Below are 17,581 nucleotides of genomic sequence, written 5' to 3' on the forward strand. Positions count from 1 at the left end.
TCAGAGACCAATCAGAGACCAATCAGAAACCAGTCACAAACCAATCAGAAACCAGTCACAGACCAGTCAGAGACCAGTCACAGACCAATCAGAAACCAGTCACAGACCAATCAGAGACCAGTCACAGACCAATCAGAGACCAGTCACAGACCAATCAGAGACCAGTCACAGACCAGTCAGAGACCAGTCACAGACCAATCAGAGACCAGTCAGTCTTTGAAAGCTGTCAGGAGAAGAAGGAGGAGGAGGCAGAGGAGCAGGGGGAGGCAGAGGAGCAGGGGGAGGCAGAGGGGGGGAGGAGAAGGAGGGGGAAGAGGGGGAGGAGAAGGAGGGCGAGGACAGGGAGGAGGAGCAGGAGAAGGAGGGGGAGGAGCAGCGGGGGAGTTTAGAGTTCTGATCGGGGGTCTGGTGACGGGGAGGGGGGGGGGGTCCCGGTCCCGCTGGTTCTTATTCACTCTTGGTCTTTTTGCTGTCGCTGCCGTTCTCCTCGCCGCCGTTCTCCTCCGCCGCCTCGGAGGGCTTCCTCTTCTTGGAGCCGTCGGAGGAAGAGGAGGAGGCGGCGCCGGGGTGCGCGCCGAAGGTGACGATCATACTGGTCATGTTGTCACATCCTGTCCCGTCTCCAGAGGTGTCAGGGGCCAGGCAGTGGTCCAGCAGCTACACACAGGGACCTTTATTTAGTATAGGACATCTCATACAGCAGGGGCAATTCAACGTGCTTCACATACATACAGCGTTAGAGAAATACAACCAGAGGGACTATTAGTCGTTAGGTGAGGGGGGGCTGTGTAGAATTGAGTGTCATACACATCGTTGTGGTAGGCAATTTGTTCTTTTTTAGGATGTGTCTCAATGGAAGCATGTCGAGATTGAATAGGAGGGGGCCACGGATTGATCCTTGGGGAACTCCGCCTGTCATTTTACTTTGATTGGAAAGTTGTCAATGGAGACATAGTAGCTTCTGTCCCGTAGGTAGGATCTAAACCAGTTTAGGACAGTGCCTGAAAGTCTTTAGTTTTTAGTCTATCTATTAGAATGTGGTGGGTGTTAGGGTTAGTTGGGGGGTCAGGTTACCTCTTCCACTATGGAGGATAGGGCGCGGGTCTGGCCGCTGGCGTTGGGCTTTATCCTCTCACTGACGAAGTCCACCACCTCCTGACTGCTCAGCACGTTCCTACAGGAGCAGACAGACAGGTCAGCAGACAGACAGACAGGTCAGGGGCAGGCAGGCAGACAGACAGGCCAGCAGACAGACAGATAGGTCAGGGGCAGACAGACAGACAGGTCAGTGGCAGACAGACAGATAGGTCGGGGGCAGGCAGACAGACAGGTCAGGGGCAGACAGACAGGTCAGAGACAGACAGACAGACAGGTCAGGGGCAGACAGACAGGTCAGAGACAGACAGACAGACAGGTCAGAGACAGACAGACAGACAGGTCAGGGGCAGACAGACAGGTTAGGGGCAGACAGACAGGTCAGGGGCAGACAGACAGGTCAGGGGCAGACAGACAGGTTAGGGGCAGACAGACAGGTTAGGGGCAGACAGACAGGTTAGGGGCAGACAGACAGGTCAGGGGCAGACAGACAGGTTAGGGGCAGACAGACAGGTTAGGGGCAGACAGACAGGTCAGGGGCAGACAGACAGGTCAGCAGACAGACAGGTCAGCAGACAGACAGGTAGGTCAGGGGCAGGCAGGCAGACAGACAGGTCAGGAGCAGACAGACAGATAGGTCGGGGGCAGGCAGACAGACAGGTCAGCAGACAGACAGACAGGTAGGTCAGGGGCAGACAGACAGACAGGTAGGTCAGGGGCAGACAGACAGGCAGGTCAGGGGCAGACAGACAGGCAGGTCAGGGGCAGACAGACAGACAGCCAGGTTAGGGGCAGACAGACAGGTCAGTAGACAGGTTAGGGGCAGACAGACAGGTCAGTAGACAGGTTAGTAGACAGGTTAGGGGCAGACAGGCAGGTCAGTAGACAGGTCAGAGACAGACAGATAGACAGGTCAGAGACAGACAGGTCAGGGGCAGGCAGACAGGTCAGTGGACAGACAGACAGACAGGTCAGGGGCAGACAGACAGACAGGTCAGGGGCAGACAGACAGACAGGTCAGTGGACAGACAGACAGACAGGTCAGGGGCAGACAGACAGACAGGTCAGTGGACAGACAGACAGACAGGTCAGGGGCAGACAGACAGACAGGTCAGTGGACAGACAGACAGACAGGTCAGGGGCAGACAGACAGACAGGTCAGTGGACAGACAGACAGACAGGTCAGGGGCAGGCAGACAGGTCAGTAGACAGGTCAGGGGAGGCAGACAGACAGGTCAGGGGCAGACAGACAGACAGGTCAGGGGCAGACAGACAGGCAGGTCAGTAGACAGGTTAGGGGCAGACAGGCAGGTCAGTAGACAGGTCAGGGGAGGCAGACAGACAGGCAGGTCAGTAGACAGGTTAGGGGCAGACAGACAGACAGGTCAGTAGACAGGTCAGAGACAGACAGGTCAGTGGCAGACAGACAGGTCAGAGACAGACAGACAGACAGGTCAGAGGCAGACAGACAAGTCAGTAGACAGGTCAGGGGAGGCAGACAGACAGGTCAGTAGACAGGTCAGGGGAGGCAGACAGACAGGTCAGTAGACAGGTCAGGGGAGGCAGACAGACAGGTCAGTAGACAGGTTAGGGGCAGACAGGCAGGTCAGTAGACAGACAGGCAGGTCAGTAGACAGGTCAGAGACAGGTCAGAGACAGACAGGTCAGTAGACAGGTTAGGGGCAGACAGACAGGTCAGTAGACAGGTCAGGGGAGGCAGACAGACAGGTCAGTAGACAGGTTAGGGGCAGACAGACAGGTCAGTAGACAGGTTAGGGGCAGACAGGCAGGTCAGTAGACAGGTCAGTAGACAGGTCAGGGGAGGCAGACAGACAGGTCAGTAGACAGGTTAGGGGCAGACAGGCAGGTCAGTAGACAGGTCAGAGACAGACAGGTCAGGGGCAGGCAGACAGGTCAGAGACAGACAGACAGACAGGTCAGCGGCAGACAGATTCCCCTGGAATCTCTAATTGTAAATCTTTTGGATTAAAAGCATCTGCTAAATGGTCTAATTAATGTATCAATCACACAACAGCAACATTTCAGACGGTCCAATGGGAAGGCAGTGTACCAGATGCCGTCGCAGGCGATGACCATGAAGTCGTGGTCTTTGTTGAGGGTGAGCACCTTCACGTCTGGGTGGGCCGAGATCATCTGCTCCTCTGGACACAGGGCCTTGTTACGCTTGTAGAAGTGGTCACCTGACACACACACACACACACACACACGTTAACGATAACACTACTTTACATTGTTAACAGGCTCACAAAACAAGCTGTGTTCGTTGACTAGCGATGTGTCTTTTTTCTTCTTTTTTTTTCAACAACGCAGAAATGTATTCAAAAAGAAAAAAGTCAGATCATCAGATCCCGACATGAGGACCAACGCTTTAGAATGTGACACATTTGATGTTAACCTGTACGCTCTTTAATTTCCGCTAGCGGATATATTATTTACTCAAGGTTCTCACACCTTCTGAAACATCACATTCAAGCACCTTTCAAGGACTTTCAAGACTCAATTCCCTCAAATTCAAGAAGCCAACACGGCATAGTTTGAGACAGATCTATTTTTTTAAATATTTTTGAGACAGAATTTATACAATAGGAACTATCCACTCACAGACATCAATTAAAAAGAGAGGCTTGAATGTGTGAACACTAGATGGTTTCCGGAGCGACTTATAGTCCGGAAAATACGGTAATGTGAAATATGTGTAAAGTTAAGCATTACAGACACTTATTTAGTAGTTGACGAGCTAAGTAAAACATTTTTGAATATAGATATATTTTTTAAATAAGAGAGAGAGAGAGAGAGAGAGAGGGGAATTCAAACACTTTCAATGACCCATGTGTATTTTCAAAAACTTTTAAGACCTTTTTCTCAAATTCACAAACTTTCAAGGATTTCAAGGACCCGTGGGAACTCTGTTATTATTCCTACGACTGTAACCCAGCTGACCAGGCCGGTGTGTGTGTGTGTGTGGTACTGACCGATGGCCCTTGTGTGTGTGTGGTGGTACTGACTAGGCCGGTGTGTGTGTGTGCGTGTGGTACTGACTATAGGCCCGTGTGTGTGTGTGTGGTACTGACTACAGACTGATGGCCCGTGTGTGTGTGTGTGTGTGTGGTGGTACTGACTAGGCAGGTGTGTGTGTGTGTGGTACTGACTAGGCAGGTGTGTGTGTGTGTGTGTGTGCGTGTGTGTGTGGTACTGACTAGGCCGGTGTGTGTGTGTGTGTGTGTGGTACTGACTAGGCCGGTGTGTGTGTGCGTGCGTGCGTGCGTGTGTGGTACTGACTAGGCAGGTGTGTGCGTGTGTGTGTGGTACTGACTAGGCCGGTGTGTGTGTGTGGTACTGACTAGGCCGATGTGTGTGTGTGTGTGTGTGGTACTGACTAGGCCGGTGTGTGTGTGTGTGTGTGCGGTACTGACTAGGCAGGTGTGTGTGTGTGCGTGTGTGTGTGGTACTGACTAGGCCAGTGTGTGTGTGCGGTACTGACTAGGCAGGTGTGTGCGTGTGTGTGTGTGTGTGTGTGTGGTACTGACCGATGGCCCGTGAGAGGTTGAGGCCTCCGTTGACGCGGCCGTCCATGGTGACCTTCCCCCCGGCATTCTTGATGCGGGCCAGCTCCAGCTCGTCCTCGGGCTTGTGGTCGACGGACATGTCCACGGCCCGGCCACCCTCCGACACCACGCAGCGGGAGTCCCCCGCGTTGGCCACGATCAGCTGCTGCCCCCGGATCAGAGCCACCACCGCCGTGGTGCCGCTGTCCGAACCGGGCTGGGCACCGAGGGAGGGAGGGAGGGAGACGTGAGACACGGACACACACAGAGACACACACACAGACAGGGACACACACGGACACACAGACACACACACACAGACAGGGACACACAGACACAGACAGACACACAGGGACACACACAGACAGAGACACACACAGACACACACAGACACACACGCACAGACACTTCTTTAACTCATTGAGTGGCACTCAGTGGACAGACATGCAGGGTCAGGGGTCACAGTAGAGACATGCAGGAGGTCAAGGTTAGAGGTCAAGGTTCAGGGTGACAGACATGGAGAAGGTCAGGGGTCACAGTACAGACATGCAGGAGGTCAGGGTTAAGGGTCAGGGTGACAGACATGGAGGGTTAGGGTTAGAGGTCAAGGTTCAGGGTGACAGACATGGAGAAGGTCAGGGGTCACAGTGGAGACATGCAGGAGGTCAGGGTTAAGGGTCAGGGTGACAGACATGGAGGGTTAGGGTTAGATGTCAAGGGTCAGGGTGACAGACATGGAGGGTTAGGGTTAGATGTCAAGGTTCAGGGTGACAGACATGGAGAAGGTCAGGGGTCACAGTGGAGACATGCAGGAGGGTCAGGGGTCAGAGGTGACAGTGACAGACATGCAGGAGGTCAGGGGTCGGAGGTCACAGTGGTTACAGAGAGTGTACCGACCTCTTCCTTGCCGTCCATCCCTGGCAGACACATCTCCTCCTCCTCGCTGTCCTCCTCCTCCGTGTCCTCCTGCTCATCGCTGCTGTACTCCTCCCCCTCATCCTCCTCGCTTCCCTGGAACACCACGCTTATTACACATCTATAACACATGTTTATTTGTTCAATGCAATTACAGAGATCGTCGATGGGACTATAGTCGTTCGGTGAGAGGGCTATGTAGATTTGAGTGTCATCCGCATAGTTGTGGTAGGCAATTTTGTTCTTTTTTTATGATGTGTCCCAATGATGTAGAGCAGTGGTCTTCAACCGGGGGTCCGCGACCCCTAGGGGGTCCGCAGAGGTACTGCAGGGGGTCCGCCAATTTTTTTCAGAATAATTTACAATTTTCACCAAAATAATTTGTGACAATTAAAAAATATAACAAAAGTTATATTGAGTAAACTACAAGCATTAATAGGCAATAATAAGCTACTTTTGACAAAAAACTATTTACAATAAAAATGTACTATTTACTATTTGCATTATGGGTAATGACCCGAGGCACTGTTGAAGCTGAGTGTTGATTAAACTGGTTGAGTTAAACGTGCGCAAGTTGTCTGAGTCCAATAATTATATTATAACTTCACATTATTAGTTACTACTATTAATTAGTGAAGCAGGATGGATACATTTGTAACAGTAACGAGACCTCGAGCTCGAGATCCAACGGCTAGGCCTACTCCTTCCACCTCGGCCCCAGGAGCGCCTGCCCCAGGGGCAGATAAACGCAAAAGAGAAAAGTCCCGAAAATATTCAGAAGTGTACCTAAAGTTTGGATTTACTTTCAAAGAAACCGAAGGAGTGGAATTGCCGGTCTGTGTTGTTTGTGCGGCGACGCTCTCAAACGAAAGCATGAAGCCATCAAAGCTGCAACGACACTTGGAGAGGAATCATGGCCACTTACAAGATAGAGCACTGGACTACTTTCAGGCTCGTCTGCACTCTCTCCAAGGCCAACAGACAATGATAAGAAAATCTGCGAAAGTCGGTGAGCTTGCTTTGAAAGCCTCATATCAAGTTGCTCTTCGCGTAAAAATCAGGTGTAGTGCTGAGGCACAAACATGTACATTTCAAGCCTGCAAACTGTGACACTTTAAATAACGTGAAACAATACTATTGTGCAATATGACAACCCTAGTCGTCTATCTGTACAGTATAGTACAGTGGATTGTGTACATAGCCTTTATTTATGTAAACCAGCTCCTTCCCTTCTTGTGATTTTTTTAAAAGTTGTTTTTTTTCCCTTTCCTAACACCAGGGGAGCCACCCCTCCTAAATTTCGTTGTTTGGTACCTGTACTGTAGCAATGACAATAAAGTCCATTCATTCATTCATTCATTCATTCATTCATGTGCAGAAAAGTTGAAGACTATCCCATTGTCAGACACAACAATTGCTCGGCAAATTGGTGAAATGGCATCGGATGTGAGGGTGCAGTTAATTGAGAAATTACAAACGGCGGAGGCATTTGCACTCCAATTGGATGAATCAGTGGACATCTCCAAAGACGCACAGCTCTTGGCATTTGTGCGCTTTGTTGACCAAGACGAAATGTGTGAAGAGTTCTTGTTTTGTAAGAAGCTTCCTGAACGCACAACAAGTGCTGACATTTTCAAAGTGATTGATGACTTTCTCTGTGAAAATGACGTACGTTGGGCAAAGTGTGTCGCGGTGTGTACCGACGGTGCGCGCGCTATGACTGGGCAAAAGAGTGGACTGATGGCGCTTGTCAGAAAAGTCGCCCCCAAAGTGATGTGGACTCACTGCATGCTGCACAGAGAATCCCTCGCCGCTAAAGAAATGAGTGCTGAGTTTGCCTGTCTGCCGACTACTCCTCCTGTCTGACCCCCTGCCTGTCTGCCGACTACTCCACCTGCCTGCCGACCATTCTTCCTGCTTGATTCCCCACCTGTCTGTCGACCCTTCCTCCTGCCTGACCTCCCGCCTGCCTGACGACCCACCTGCCTATTCCCATCAGCCTTGTTACTAGAAATAAACCTTTATTATTTAACTCTTACCTGTTCACCTGTGTCAGCGTTTGGGTCCTACCTCTGGTCGTGACAAAATAGGTTAATAAGGTGAATAAAGTTATTATAGGCCTTAAAATGTGACATGTAAAAATTGTTATTACATGTGGGGGTCCCTGTTCTGGTTGTCTCTCGTCCAAGGGGTCCTTGGGCTGAAAAGGTTGAAGACCCCTGATGTAGAGATTGAATAGAAGGGGGCCAAGGATTGACCCTTGGGGAACCCCACGTCATTTTAATTTGGTCAGATACAAAGTTGCCAATGGAGACATAGTAGCTTCTGTCTTGTAGGTAGGATCTAAATCACTTTAGGGCAGTGCCGGAAAGTCCTACCCAGGTTTTTAGTCTATCTATTAGAATGTCGTGGTCTACAGTGTCAAAGGCAGCGCTAAGATCTAGTAGTACCAAAACTTTTTGATTTTTGAGTCTGTGAGTCTGTGTTTACACAAATGTCATTAATGTTCTAACACTTATTACATATGTCTAACACACTTTCAGGGCTTAAAGTGGGAAAAAATCCTGTGCCTGAAACTTTTTCTTGGGGAGGGGGGTCACAGTTTGAGATATTGGCCCCCTGGGCACGTACACTTTGTCAAGCTGCCCTCGAACAGGAGGTACAGGACCCCGGCCGCTAAGACAAACAGACTGAAGGACTGCTTCTACCACAGGGCCGTCAAGGCCCTGAACACAGAAAAGTCCTAAGTTCTGGGCCCAGGACAGTCCGGACGGATTGTATGGCAGCTAGTGCTGAGGCACAAACATGTACATTTTCAAACCTGCAAACTGTGACACTTTAAAATAATGTGAAAAAATACTCTTTGTGCAATATGACAACCCTAGTTGACTATCTGTGCAGTATAGTACAGTGGATTGTGTACATAGCCTTTATTGATGTAAACCAGCTCCTTACCCTCTTGTGATTTTATGCATCTATGCTTTTTCTAAAATGTGTTTTTTTTTTCCTTTCCTAACACCAGGGGAGCCACCCCTCCTAAATTTCGTTGTTTGGTACCTGTACTGTAGCAATGACAAATAAAGTCCATTCCATTCCATTCCATTCCATTCCATTCCATATTGGCAGAGCGGGTACAGAAGACAGCTTCTTGTCTCAATGTTTAAATGCATTAATACTATTTTATAGTCAATACAAAATATATGTCTCAATGTTAAAATGCATTAATACTTTAAATGAATGTGCAACAATACTACCGGGTATGTGCAATATGACAACCCTTGTGTACATAAGGTTCAGCTATAGGAAAAGTTAGGATATTTATAGCATAGCATAGAGTACAGCACAGTGTTTTATTGTATAGTATAGTAGTATAGTAGATAGTGTACATAGCCTTTATTTATGTAAACCAGCTCTTTTTCCTTTTTTATTTTACCCTTGGCCCTCGTGTTTTTAGTCTTTTTCCCAGCACCAGGGGAGCCCCCCCTCCTAAATTTCGTTGTATGGTACCTGTACTGTATTACAGTTTTTCTCAATTGCTAAAACACATTTCACAAAACTTTCCTCCATTTTCCCAAAACTCTAAACACAACACACTTTTCTAAAGCTACATAAGCAAAACCACACCTTCCCTCTTCAAAACTCAAACTCTACCCCTAATCCTAACCCTAACCTTACTGTAACCCTAGCACCTAACCCTAACCCTAGTTTTCCCACATGTATGATAGTCATGCATAAAAATAAATCTGCGCTCCCTGTCTAACGTTATATCTAACATTACATATTTTACATTACAGTAAGGCTGATTTTGCATGATAGTCATGCATTTTTAGATATCTATTTCCCCCCTTTAAATGGCATATGATGTCCGAAATTTTACTAAAGTTCAGCCGCGAAGTTGTTGCACTGTTGTCCTATTGAGTTTTACGTAAATAAAGGTTTGAAAAATGTTACCGTATTCCCACATGTACCGTAACATGTACAATACTGTACTGTATCACAACTCAATGCAAACACTACAGAGGATCCATTACACACAACAATACTCACTGAAAACAATGTTCAGGGTGTGATGTTTTTTTTATTTATTTATGGAACTATACCACACACACACACACCACAATCATTTGCAACAAGTGTCTTAAATTTTGAGTCGTTATGTTTAATGAATGAAGCCAGGTGTGTTCATTGTGTTAAAATGTTGCTGACTGTGGCAAGCATTTTGCATCACATGAGCTTTAATTTGAGAATTTGACATTTTGAGCAGAGTTTTTTGCAACTTGTGTTTTAGCAAGACAAAATGTGTTTAGATTTATGAGAAAAGGAGTATTGTGTTTTGTGAATTGTGTCTTCATGTGAAATGTGTTTATGGTTTTGGCAAGTGGGAGCTAGTTTTATTAAATGTGTTTAGAGAACTGGTCATTTGGTTTAGAGAATTGGCTTTTGTGTTTTAGCAATTGGGAAAAACTGTAATGACAATAAAGACCATTCATTCATTCATTCATAATACTGTTTTATACTTAATAAAATAAAAAATAAAAATAGATGTCTTTAAAAGGCCAAACTGATTGCATCACTTATTAAGCCACTATCACTATAACAATACAGAATAAAATATGAATGAATGAATGGACTTTATTGTCATTGCTACAGTACAGGTACCAAACAACGAAATTAGGAGGGGTGGCTCCCCTGGTGTTAGGAAAGGAAAAAAAAAAAAAACTTTTAGAAAAAGAAAAAATCACAAGAAGGTAAGGAGCTGGTTTACATAAATAAAGGCTATGTACACAATCCACTGTACTATACTGCACAGATAGTCAACTAGGGTTGTCATATTGCACAATAGTATTTTTTCACGTTATTTAAAGTGTCACAGTTTGCAGGCTTGAAATGTACATGTTTGTGCCTCAGCACTAGCTGCCATACAATCCGTCCAGACTGTCCAGGGCCCAGAACTTATATACATGTCTTTAAAAGAACAAACTGATTACTTATTAAGCCACTATCACTTATATTCTCCTTCTTGGCACCACGTCCCATAAGGCTTCCCGTCACTACTCAGGGTTTTTCCTGGCTCAAAATGAGGCGGAGGTGGTACCAGTGGTGTTTGACATCGGGGGGGACCCATGAAGCAGGGCTGTCTGGGGGTCCTTAAACGAGCATCAAACACTTAATTTCTTGCATTCTGGTGAATTTATATGCACCAATTTGTGCCCTTTCGCCATCAATTTATGGTGGAAATGTCATTATATATGTAAAGGAAAAAACAATATTCAGGCACCAGATGGCCACACAAAATATAATGTAATATAATGCAATATAAGGCTCTCAGGCATTCTGTACTTTCAAATATGTATTCTCCTTGAGCAGTCAACATCAACTATCAGCTGTTTCGCTAGCAAACACGAAAGCTAAGTTATTTGTGAAACAGCGCCCCCGCCACCACGTCGGCGCAATGCCGCAATTGCAGTTTTTTATTTTTTTAATTCTCCCGCGCCGGAAATCCGGCACTGTGCCGGAGTACTTTAAGCCCTGCACTTTACATGTTTATAACACTTATTGGAGCAAACAGCCCTACCCCCCACCCCCCTCCTCAGACCCCACCTCCACTCCTTACCTCGTCATCGCTGCCCTCCTCTTCCTCTTCCTCCCCAGACTCGTCGCTGTCCTCAAAGAACCTGGACTTGGTGTCTGCAGGCTGGGGGGGGGAGGAGCTGGACTGGGGGGCCGAGCCAGCAGGCTGGGGGGCGGAGCCAGCAGGCTGGGGGGGCGTGGCGGCTGCGGAGGAGGAGGAGCCGGAGGAGGAGGGGCCAGGCGCGTCCCCCTCTCCCTTGGCGGGCTTCTCTCCTGCCCCCCCGGCCCCTCCCTCCGGACCCCCTCTCCTGCAGGCCCTCAGCTTGGAACCCCCGGCCGCGGCCGCCGCAGGCCCCGCCCCCCCCTCCTTCTCCACCCCCTCCAGCTGCCCGTTGACCACCTTGGGGGCCGTGGCGCCCGCCCCCTCCCCCGCGGCGGCGGTGCCAGGCTTCTTGCCGTGCTTCAGGGCGTTCAGGTTCTGGCCGTAGCGCACCAGCAGCTCCTCGATGGTCATGGTGGCCTCCTCGTGGAGAAGCTCCGCCTCCTCGTTGTCCACTAAGGGGAGAGGGGGGGGGCAGAGGAACGGGGGGGGGGGCAGAGCATCATCATTTATGTATTTCCGGTGAATAAAGTCTTGGAATGTTGAACGTTCGGGTGCTGAAGGAGTTAAAGGATCACAAACTGTCACTCAAACACGAGGAGCAACAGAGAGAGAGAGAGAGAGAGAGAGGGGGAGAGAGAGAGAAAGAGACAGAGAGAGACACACACAGAGAGAGAAAGAGAGAGAGAGAGAGACACACACAGAGAGAGAGACAGACAGACAGAGAGACAGAGAGAGAGACACAGAGAGAGAGAGAGACAGAGAGACAGAGAGAGAGACAGAGAGAGAGAGAGACACACAGAGAGAGAGAGAGAGAGAGACACAGACAGAGACACACACAGAGAGAGAGACAGACAGACAGAGAGAGAGAGAAACACACAGAGAGAGAGAGAGGGAGAGAGAGAGAGAAGAAAGTAGGACACAGACAGATGTGCACATCAAATGTATTGATCTGTCGACGGTAGGACAGAGACAATGTATTGATCAGTAGAGGGATGTGGGAGGAGCTGTGTGTGGGTTTGAGCCTATCAGATCTCCCGACAGCAGATGTGGGAGGAGCTACGTGTGGGTTCCTCACCATCGTCCTCCTCAGCCACCTTCTCATTGGCTGCCTCCTGCTGGGGCCGCCCGGCGATTTGGACCAGCTCCTTGATGACGTCCTCCGTGGTCATCCTGCTGTCTATGGACATGAACGCCTCCTCCAACGCCTGCACACACACACACACACAGGCAGGCACACAGGCACACACAGGCACACACACGTTAGTTCCTGCGCTTCTGCAGTTTGGGGTAGGGTTAGTTACTGAGCTTCTACGGTTTGGGGTAGGGTTAGTTCCAGAGCTTCTACAGTTTGGGGTAGGGTAGGGTTAGTTACTGACCTTCTGCAGTTTGCCATCTTTGTAGTTCTTCTGCTCCTTGATGACGTCAGGCAGGTACTTGGAGCAGTAGAGAGCAACCTCCTCACCTGGGGGGGGGGGGGGGGGGGGGTTAAAGGTTGTTTAATAACATCACACTATAACTAACGACTCTGGTTCTGATCCAACCTCCATGGAGAAGTGTGTTAACCCAGAGTGATGTCGTGACGTTAGAATTATAAGGTTCTTGTCAAAATAGAGTTTTGTACATAATCTGATCCATTAGGTGTTTATTAATGCCTGTGTGGTGTTATTATTTTTTCAATGTTGACATTTTTTTAGTTAGTAATTAATAAAATACAAAGGTTCCATCTCACGAAACATAACGGAATGTAAAAACTTTGACGCTCAATATCTCTGAACTACCCTAAACGGAGATAGAACCTTATCATTCTAAGCTCACGATGTGTCTGAGGGTCGGGTGCAGCGGGTAGCTACCTCCGTGTCCGTCGTACACGGCAAACAGGGCCGTCTCCCCGTCCAGCTCTGGGATGCAGTTATGGGCGTCCTGGGGGAAGGAAGAGGTCACATGACGTCAGACGTGTTGATTCTAGACCAGCGGTTCTCTAACCTCTCCTCTCCCCCTCCCCCCCCCCCCCCATGGACACACTCCAACCCTGCATGCCCCCCCCTCCCCACAGCCCCCCCACTGCCCCCATGGACACCCTCCAGCCCTGCATGCCCCCCCCTCCCCACAGCCCCCCCTACCTCCATGGACACCCTCCAGCCCTGCATGGCTGAGAAGCCGTAGCTCATGGCCGTGTTGCCCCCGTCAGAGGACGACTTGGTCGTGTTGGGCTGCGACAGGTAAGCTCCCATGATGCACCAGGCGATGGACCAGGCGATGAACCAGGTGTGTCAGTCTGAGAGAGAGAGGGATGAGAGAGAGAGAGGGATAAGAGAGAGAGAGGGATGAGAGAGAGGAATAAGAGAGAGAGAGGGATGAGAGAGAGGGGGAGAGAGAGAGAGGGATGAGAGAGAGGAATAAGAGAGAGAGAGGGATGAGAGAGAGGGGGAGAGAGAGAGGGATGAGAGAAAGAGGGATGAGAGAAAGAGGGATGAGAGAAAGAGGGATATGAGAGAGAGAGGGAGAGAGAGGGAGACAGCAGGTTAGCTGAGCACAAACCCTTCTCTCTTCATAGAGAGAGAGAGAGCGAGAGAGAGAGAGGGACAGAGAGAGAGAGGGACAGAGAGAGAGAGACAGAGACACAGAGAGAGAGGGACACAGAGAGAGAGAGACAGACAGAGACAGACACACACAGACACAACCACACACAGACACAACCACACACACACACTAGGGCTGCACGATTAATCGATTTTAAATCGAAATCGCGATTTGAAATGATGCGATTAGCTAATCGCAAAGCCTGCGATTTGCCTGCGATTTTTTTTTTTTTTTTTTTTTACATATTTTTTTTTTTTTTTTTTTTTTTTTTACCTTTATTTTACCAGGAAGTCACATTGAGATTAAAACCTATTTTGGAAATTTGATCAGCACTCATGGAATGCCTCTTGTCCAATCAAATTACTTGGTCTCTTTATGACTTTGAACCCGGCGCTCTCAGAGCGAATTTACGAACGCAGGCATAGGTTGTGTCACGACAGTCAGTCCAATTATTATGAGACTTTGGGCTAACGTAACGGAGACAATTAGACACCACATGGCTTACTGGACGTATGATAAACGTTAGTATGTTATAATTGCGACAGGTAAGTGTACAATTTCACTATACTAACTGTACCAGCCAAGTGCATGTCGGTGCTGTTAGTCCAGCCTTAAACTTAGCTTAGCTAACTTGTAGTCTTCGAGACGGTAGCTTAGCTTAGCTACTCATGCTAACCCGGCGTTAAAGTACAGACACAGAGTTGACAGTCTCAGCAACCTGCGGGTTGGTGTTTATATAGTATAGCAGGCTTATGGATACATGGAAGTTAACTGTTCTGTTGTCAAACATGAATGTGTCCTGTATGCATAACCTCATACCATTCGTTCATACCAGCCGGCTTTAAAGACGCAGAGGTTAGCCTAGCCTAGCCTTGGGCTGAAGTATGTCACAGATTCCTAAGTCAAGGTGACGTGTGTCTGTGCTCCATAGTCAGAGACCACCATTCTATCATTCATCAGTTCGACTGTTGACCGAGTCATCTAGATGTGGTCCTTTCAGTTATAGTCACAGTGTATCCCCAAATGATCATTTTAATAGCTGGATCATCTTAGAAAGTAGCCACCTGTCTAGATGAGATGAGGTTATCATATATACAATTCATATCTTTTAAGTTCTCATCCTTGCATTAGAATTAGAGCAGTTAATAGTTTGATGGTATCATGTGGTAATGCTCTCTGAAAATAGGTGATAGACAGATTCATCCAATCACCTGCCAAGTATTTTTTGAAAGTACCTGCCCTTTTCCAAACAGCTTCCAATTAAGCTTTCCTAGATGGTTGTGTGAAACAAACCACCTGAGTCAGGTTAGTAATGCTCCATCACATGTTTTAATCTGAAGCTTGATTTTAAAGCAACCCAACTTTAAAGCAACCCAATGTAAGTTTAGTTCTTTCACTCGTAGCTCGGGCTGTGGGGGTGCTAGAGGAGGGAGCCTCTAAGTCCCCTGAAGACGTACAAACAAACTGCACGTTGATACGACCTTCCTAGCCGGAGATATGGCCACAGTTTACAAAAACTCCCCTTTTTTTTTTTTTTTTTTTTTTTTTGCTATTTAAAAAAATAATAATCGCAAATTAATCGCAATCGCGATATCTGTCCAAATAATCGCAATTCGATTTTCCCCCCAAATCGTGCAGCCCTAACACACACACACACACACAGAGAGAGAGATATAGACACACAGAGAGAGAGAGAGAGAGAGAGAGAGAGAGAGAGAGAGAGACACACACACACACACACACACACACACACACACACACACACACACACACACACACACAGAGAGATACAGACACACAGACAGACAGACAGACAGACACACAGACAGAGAGAGAGAGAGAGACAGACACACACACACACACACACACACACACACACACACACACACACACACACACAGACAGCTAGCCGGCGTGTTGCTAAGGCAACCATCATATTGAGCGGGTAGGTTAGCTCCCGCGGCTAGCTGAGGTTAGCCTCGCAGACTGAACCTCTCAGACCGAACCCAAACTTTACATGTCAGACCCAGAGAACCAGAGTGTTCCCCTCAAAGCTCTTACCCTTAATCTCTGCAGGGAGTCCCGGTAAGAGCGGTTAGACAGGGGAACGGGAGACACGTGCAGCAACAACACACCGCTGAGAGAGGACCGCAGACATAAAGGAAGCGGAAGAGGAAACGCGCTGCTTGGGTTGTTTTTTTTGCAGAAGAAGAAAGGGGCGGGTTCAAAATGGGCGCCAAAACCTAGACGGAGGGCCTAATTCCAAAACCTAGACCGAGGGCCTAATTCCAAAACCTAGACCTAGGGCCTAATTATGGGCAGAGATCTGTGCCACTAGAATCTGAATCTGAATTACTGACTTTGAATTTGAATTGCTCAATTTGAATTAAAAAAATTACGTTGAATATTTTTTTTTACTTTGAATCACATAATTTGAATTTGTATTGTTTAACTTGATTTAGTTTTTCAATTCAGTTATTCAAGTTAAACAATACAAATTCAAATTATGTGATTCAAAGTAAAAAAAAATATTCAATGTAATTTTTTTAATTCAAATTGAGCAATTCAAATTCAAAGTCAGTAATTCAGATTCAGATTCTAGTGGCACAGATCTCTGCCCATACCTAATTCCAAAACCTAGAGCTAGGGCCTAATTACAAAACTATTCCAAATTATTCCAAACCGACTCGTCACCGCCACTGAACAGTTCATCCCTTTCTCTCTTCCAAATAGTAAATGGACTGACTTATATAGCGCCTTATTCCAAAGCGCTTTACAACGGCCTCTCATTCACACATTCACACACACATTCACACACCAATGGCGGCAAGCTACTGTGCAAGGCGCCGGCTTGCTCATTTGGAGCCATTTGGGGTTCAGCGTCTTGCCCAAGGACACCTCGACATGTGACCAGCCGGGGTTCGAACCAACGATCTGGCGACCTTGCGGTCATTAGACTTTGGCTCTACCTCCTGAGACACAGCCTCTACCTCCACTTGCCTCTACCTCCACCTGCCTCTACCTCCACCTGCCTCTACCTCCTGAGCCACAGCCTCTACCTCCACCTGCCTCTACCTCCTGAGACACAGCCTCTACCTCCTGAGACACAGCCTCTACCTCCACCTGCCTCTACCTCCACCTGCCTCTACCTCCACCTTCCTCTACCTCCTGAGCCACAGCCTCTACCTCCTGAGACACAGCCTCTACCTCCTGAGACACAGCCTCTACCTCCTGAGCCACAGCCTCTACCTCCTGAGCCACAGCCTCTACCTCCACCTGCCTCTACCTCCACCTGCCTCTACCTCCACCAGCCTCTACCTCCACCTGCCTCTACCTCCTGAGCCACAGCCTCTACCTCCACCAGCCTCTACCTCCACCTGCCTCTACCTCCACCTGCCTCTACCTCCACCAGCCTCTACCTCCTGAGACACAGCCTCTACCTCCACCAGCCTCTACCTCCTGAGACACAGCCTCTACCTCCACCAGCCTCTACCTCCACCAGCCTCTACCTCCACCAGCCTCTACCTCCACCAGCCTCTACCTCCACCTGCCTCTACCTCCTGAGCCACAGCCTCTACCTCCACCAGCCTCTACCTCCACCAGCCTCTACCTCCACCTGCCTCTACCTCCACCAGCCTCTACCTCCACCTGCCTCTACCTCCACCTGCCTCTACCTCCACCTGCCTCTACCTCCACCTGCCTCTACCTCCACCAGCCTCTACCTCCACCTGCCTCTACCTCCTGAGCCACA

General features: G+C 48.5%; 1 protein-coding gene across 1 annotated transcript; it reads right to left on the bottom strand.

Moving 5' to 3' along the window:
- Positions 1–231: 231 nt before the first annotated feature.
- On the bottom strand, positions 232–15,986 carry ppm1g (protein phosphatase, Mg2+/Mn2+ dependent, 1G). The gene is made up of 11 exons (XM_080542187.1): positions 15,892–15,986; positions 13,371–13,525; positions 13,101–13,170; positions 12,627–12,712; positions 12,326–12,455; positions 11,191–11,702; positions 5,559–5,672; positions 4,644–4,878; positions 3,167–3,296; positions 1,075–1,174; positions 232–657 (listed from the first exon to the last, which is right to left on the bottom strand). Exons 2-11 carry the CDS (start codon positions 13,479–13,481, stop codon positions 448–450), a joined length of 1,698 nt encoding a protein of 565 aa, XP_080398313.1. The 5' UTR covers positions 13,482–13,525; positions 15,892–15,986; the 3' UTR covers positions 232–447.
- Positions 15,987–17,581: the final 1,595 nt, after the last annotated feature.

This window comes from Nansenia antarctica, assembly GCF_963989245.1.
Source record: "Nansenia antarctica genome assembly, chromosome: 1".
NCBI lineage: Eukaryota > Metazoa > Chordata > Actinopteri > Argentiniformes > Microstomatidae > Nansenia > Nansenia antarctica.

Coding starts and splice junctions, on each gene's coding strand:
- ppm1g (XM_080542187.1), bottom strand. CDS start 13,481: ATGGGAGCTTACCTGTCGCAGCCCAACACGACCAAGTCGTCCTCTGAC. Junction 3,297..4,643: donor CAACCTCTCACGGGCCATCG/GTCAGTACCACA, acceptor TGTGTGTGTCAG/GTGACCACTTCTACAAGCGT. Junction 1,175..3,166: donor ATCGCCTGCGACGGCATCTG/GTACACTGCCTT, acceptor CTGCTCCTGTAG/GAACGTGCTGAGCAGTCAGG.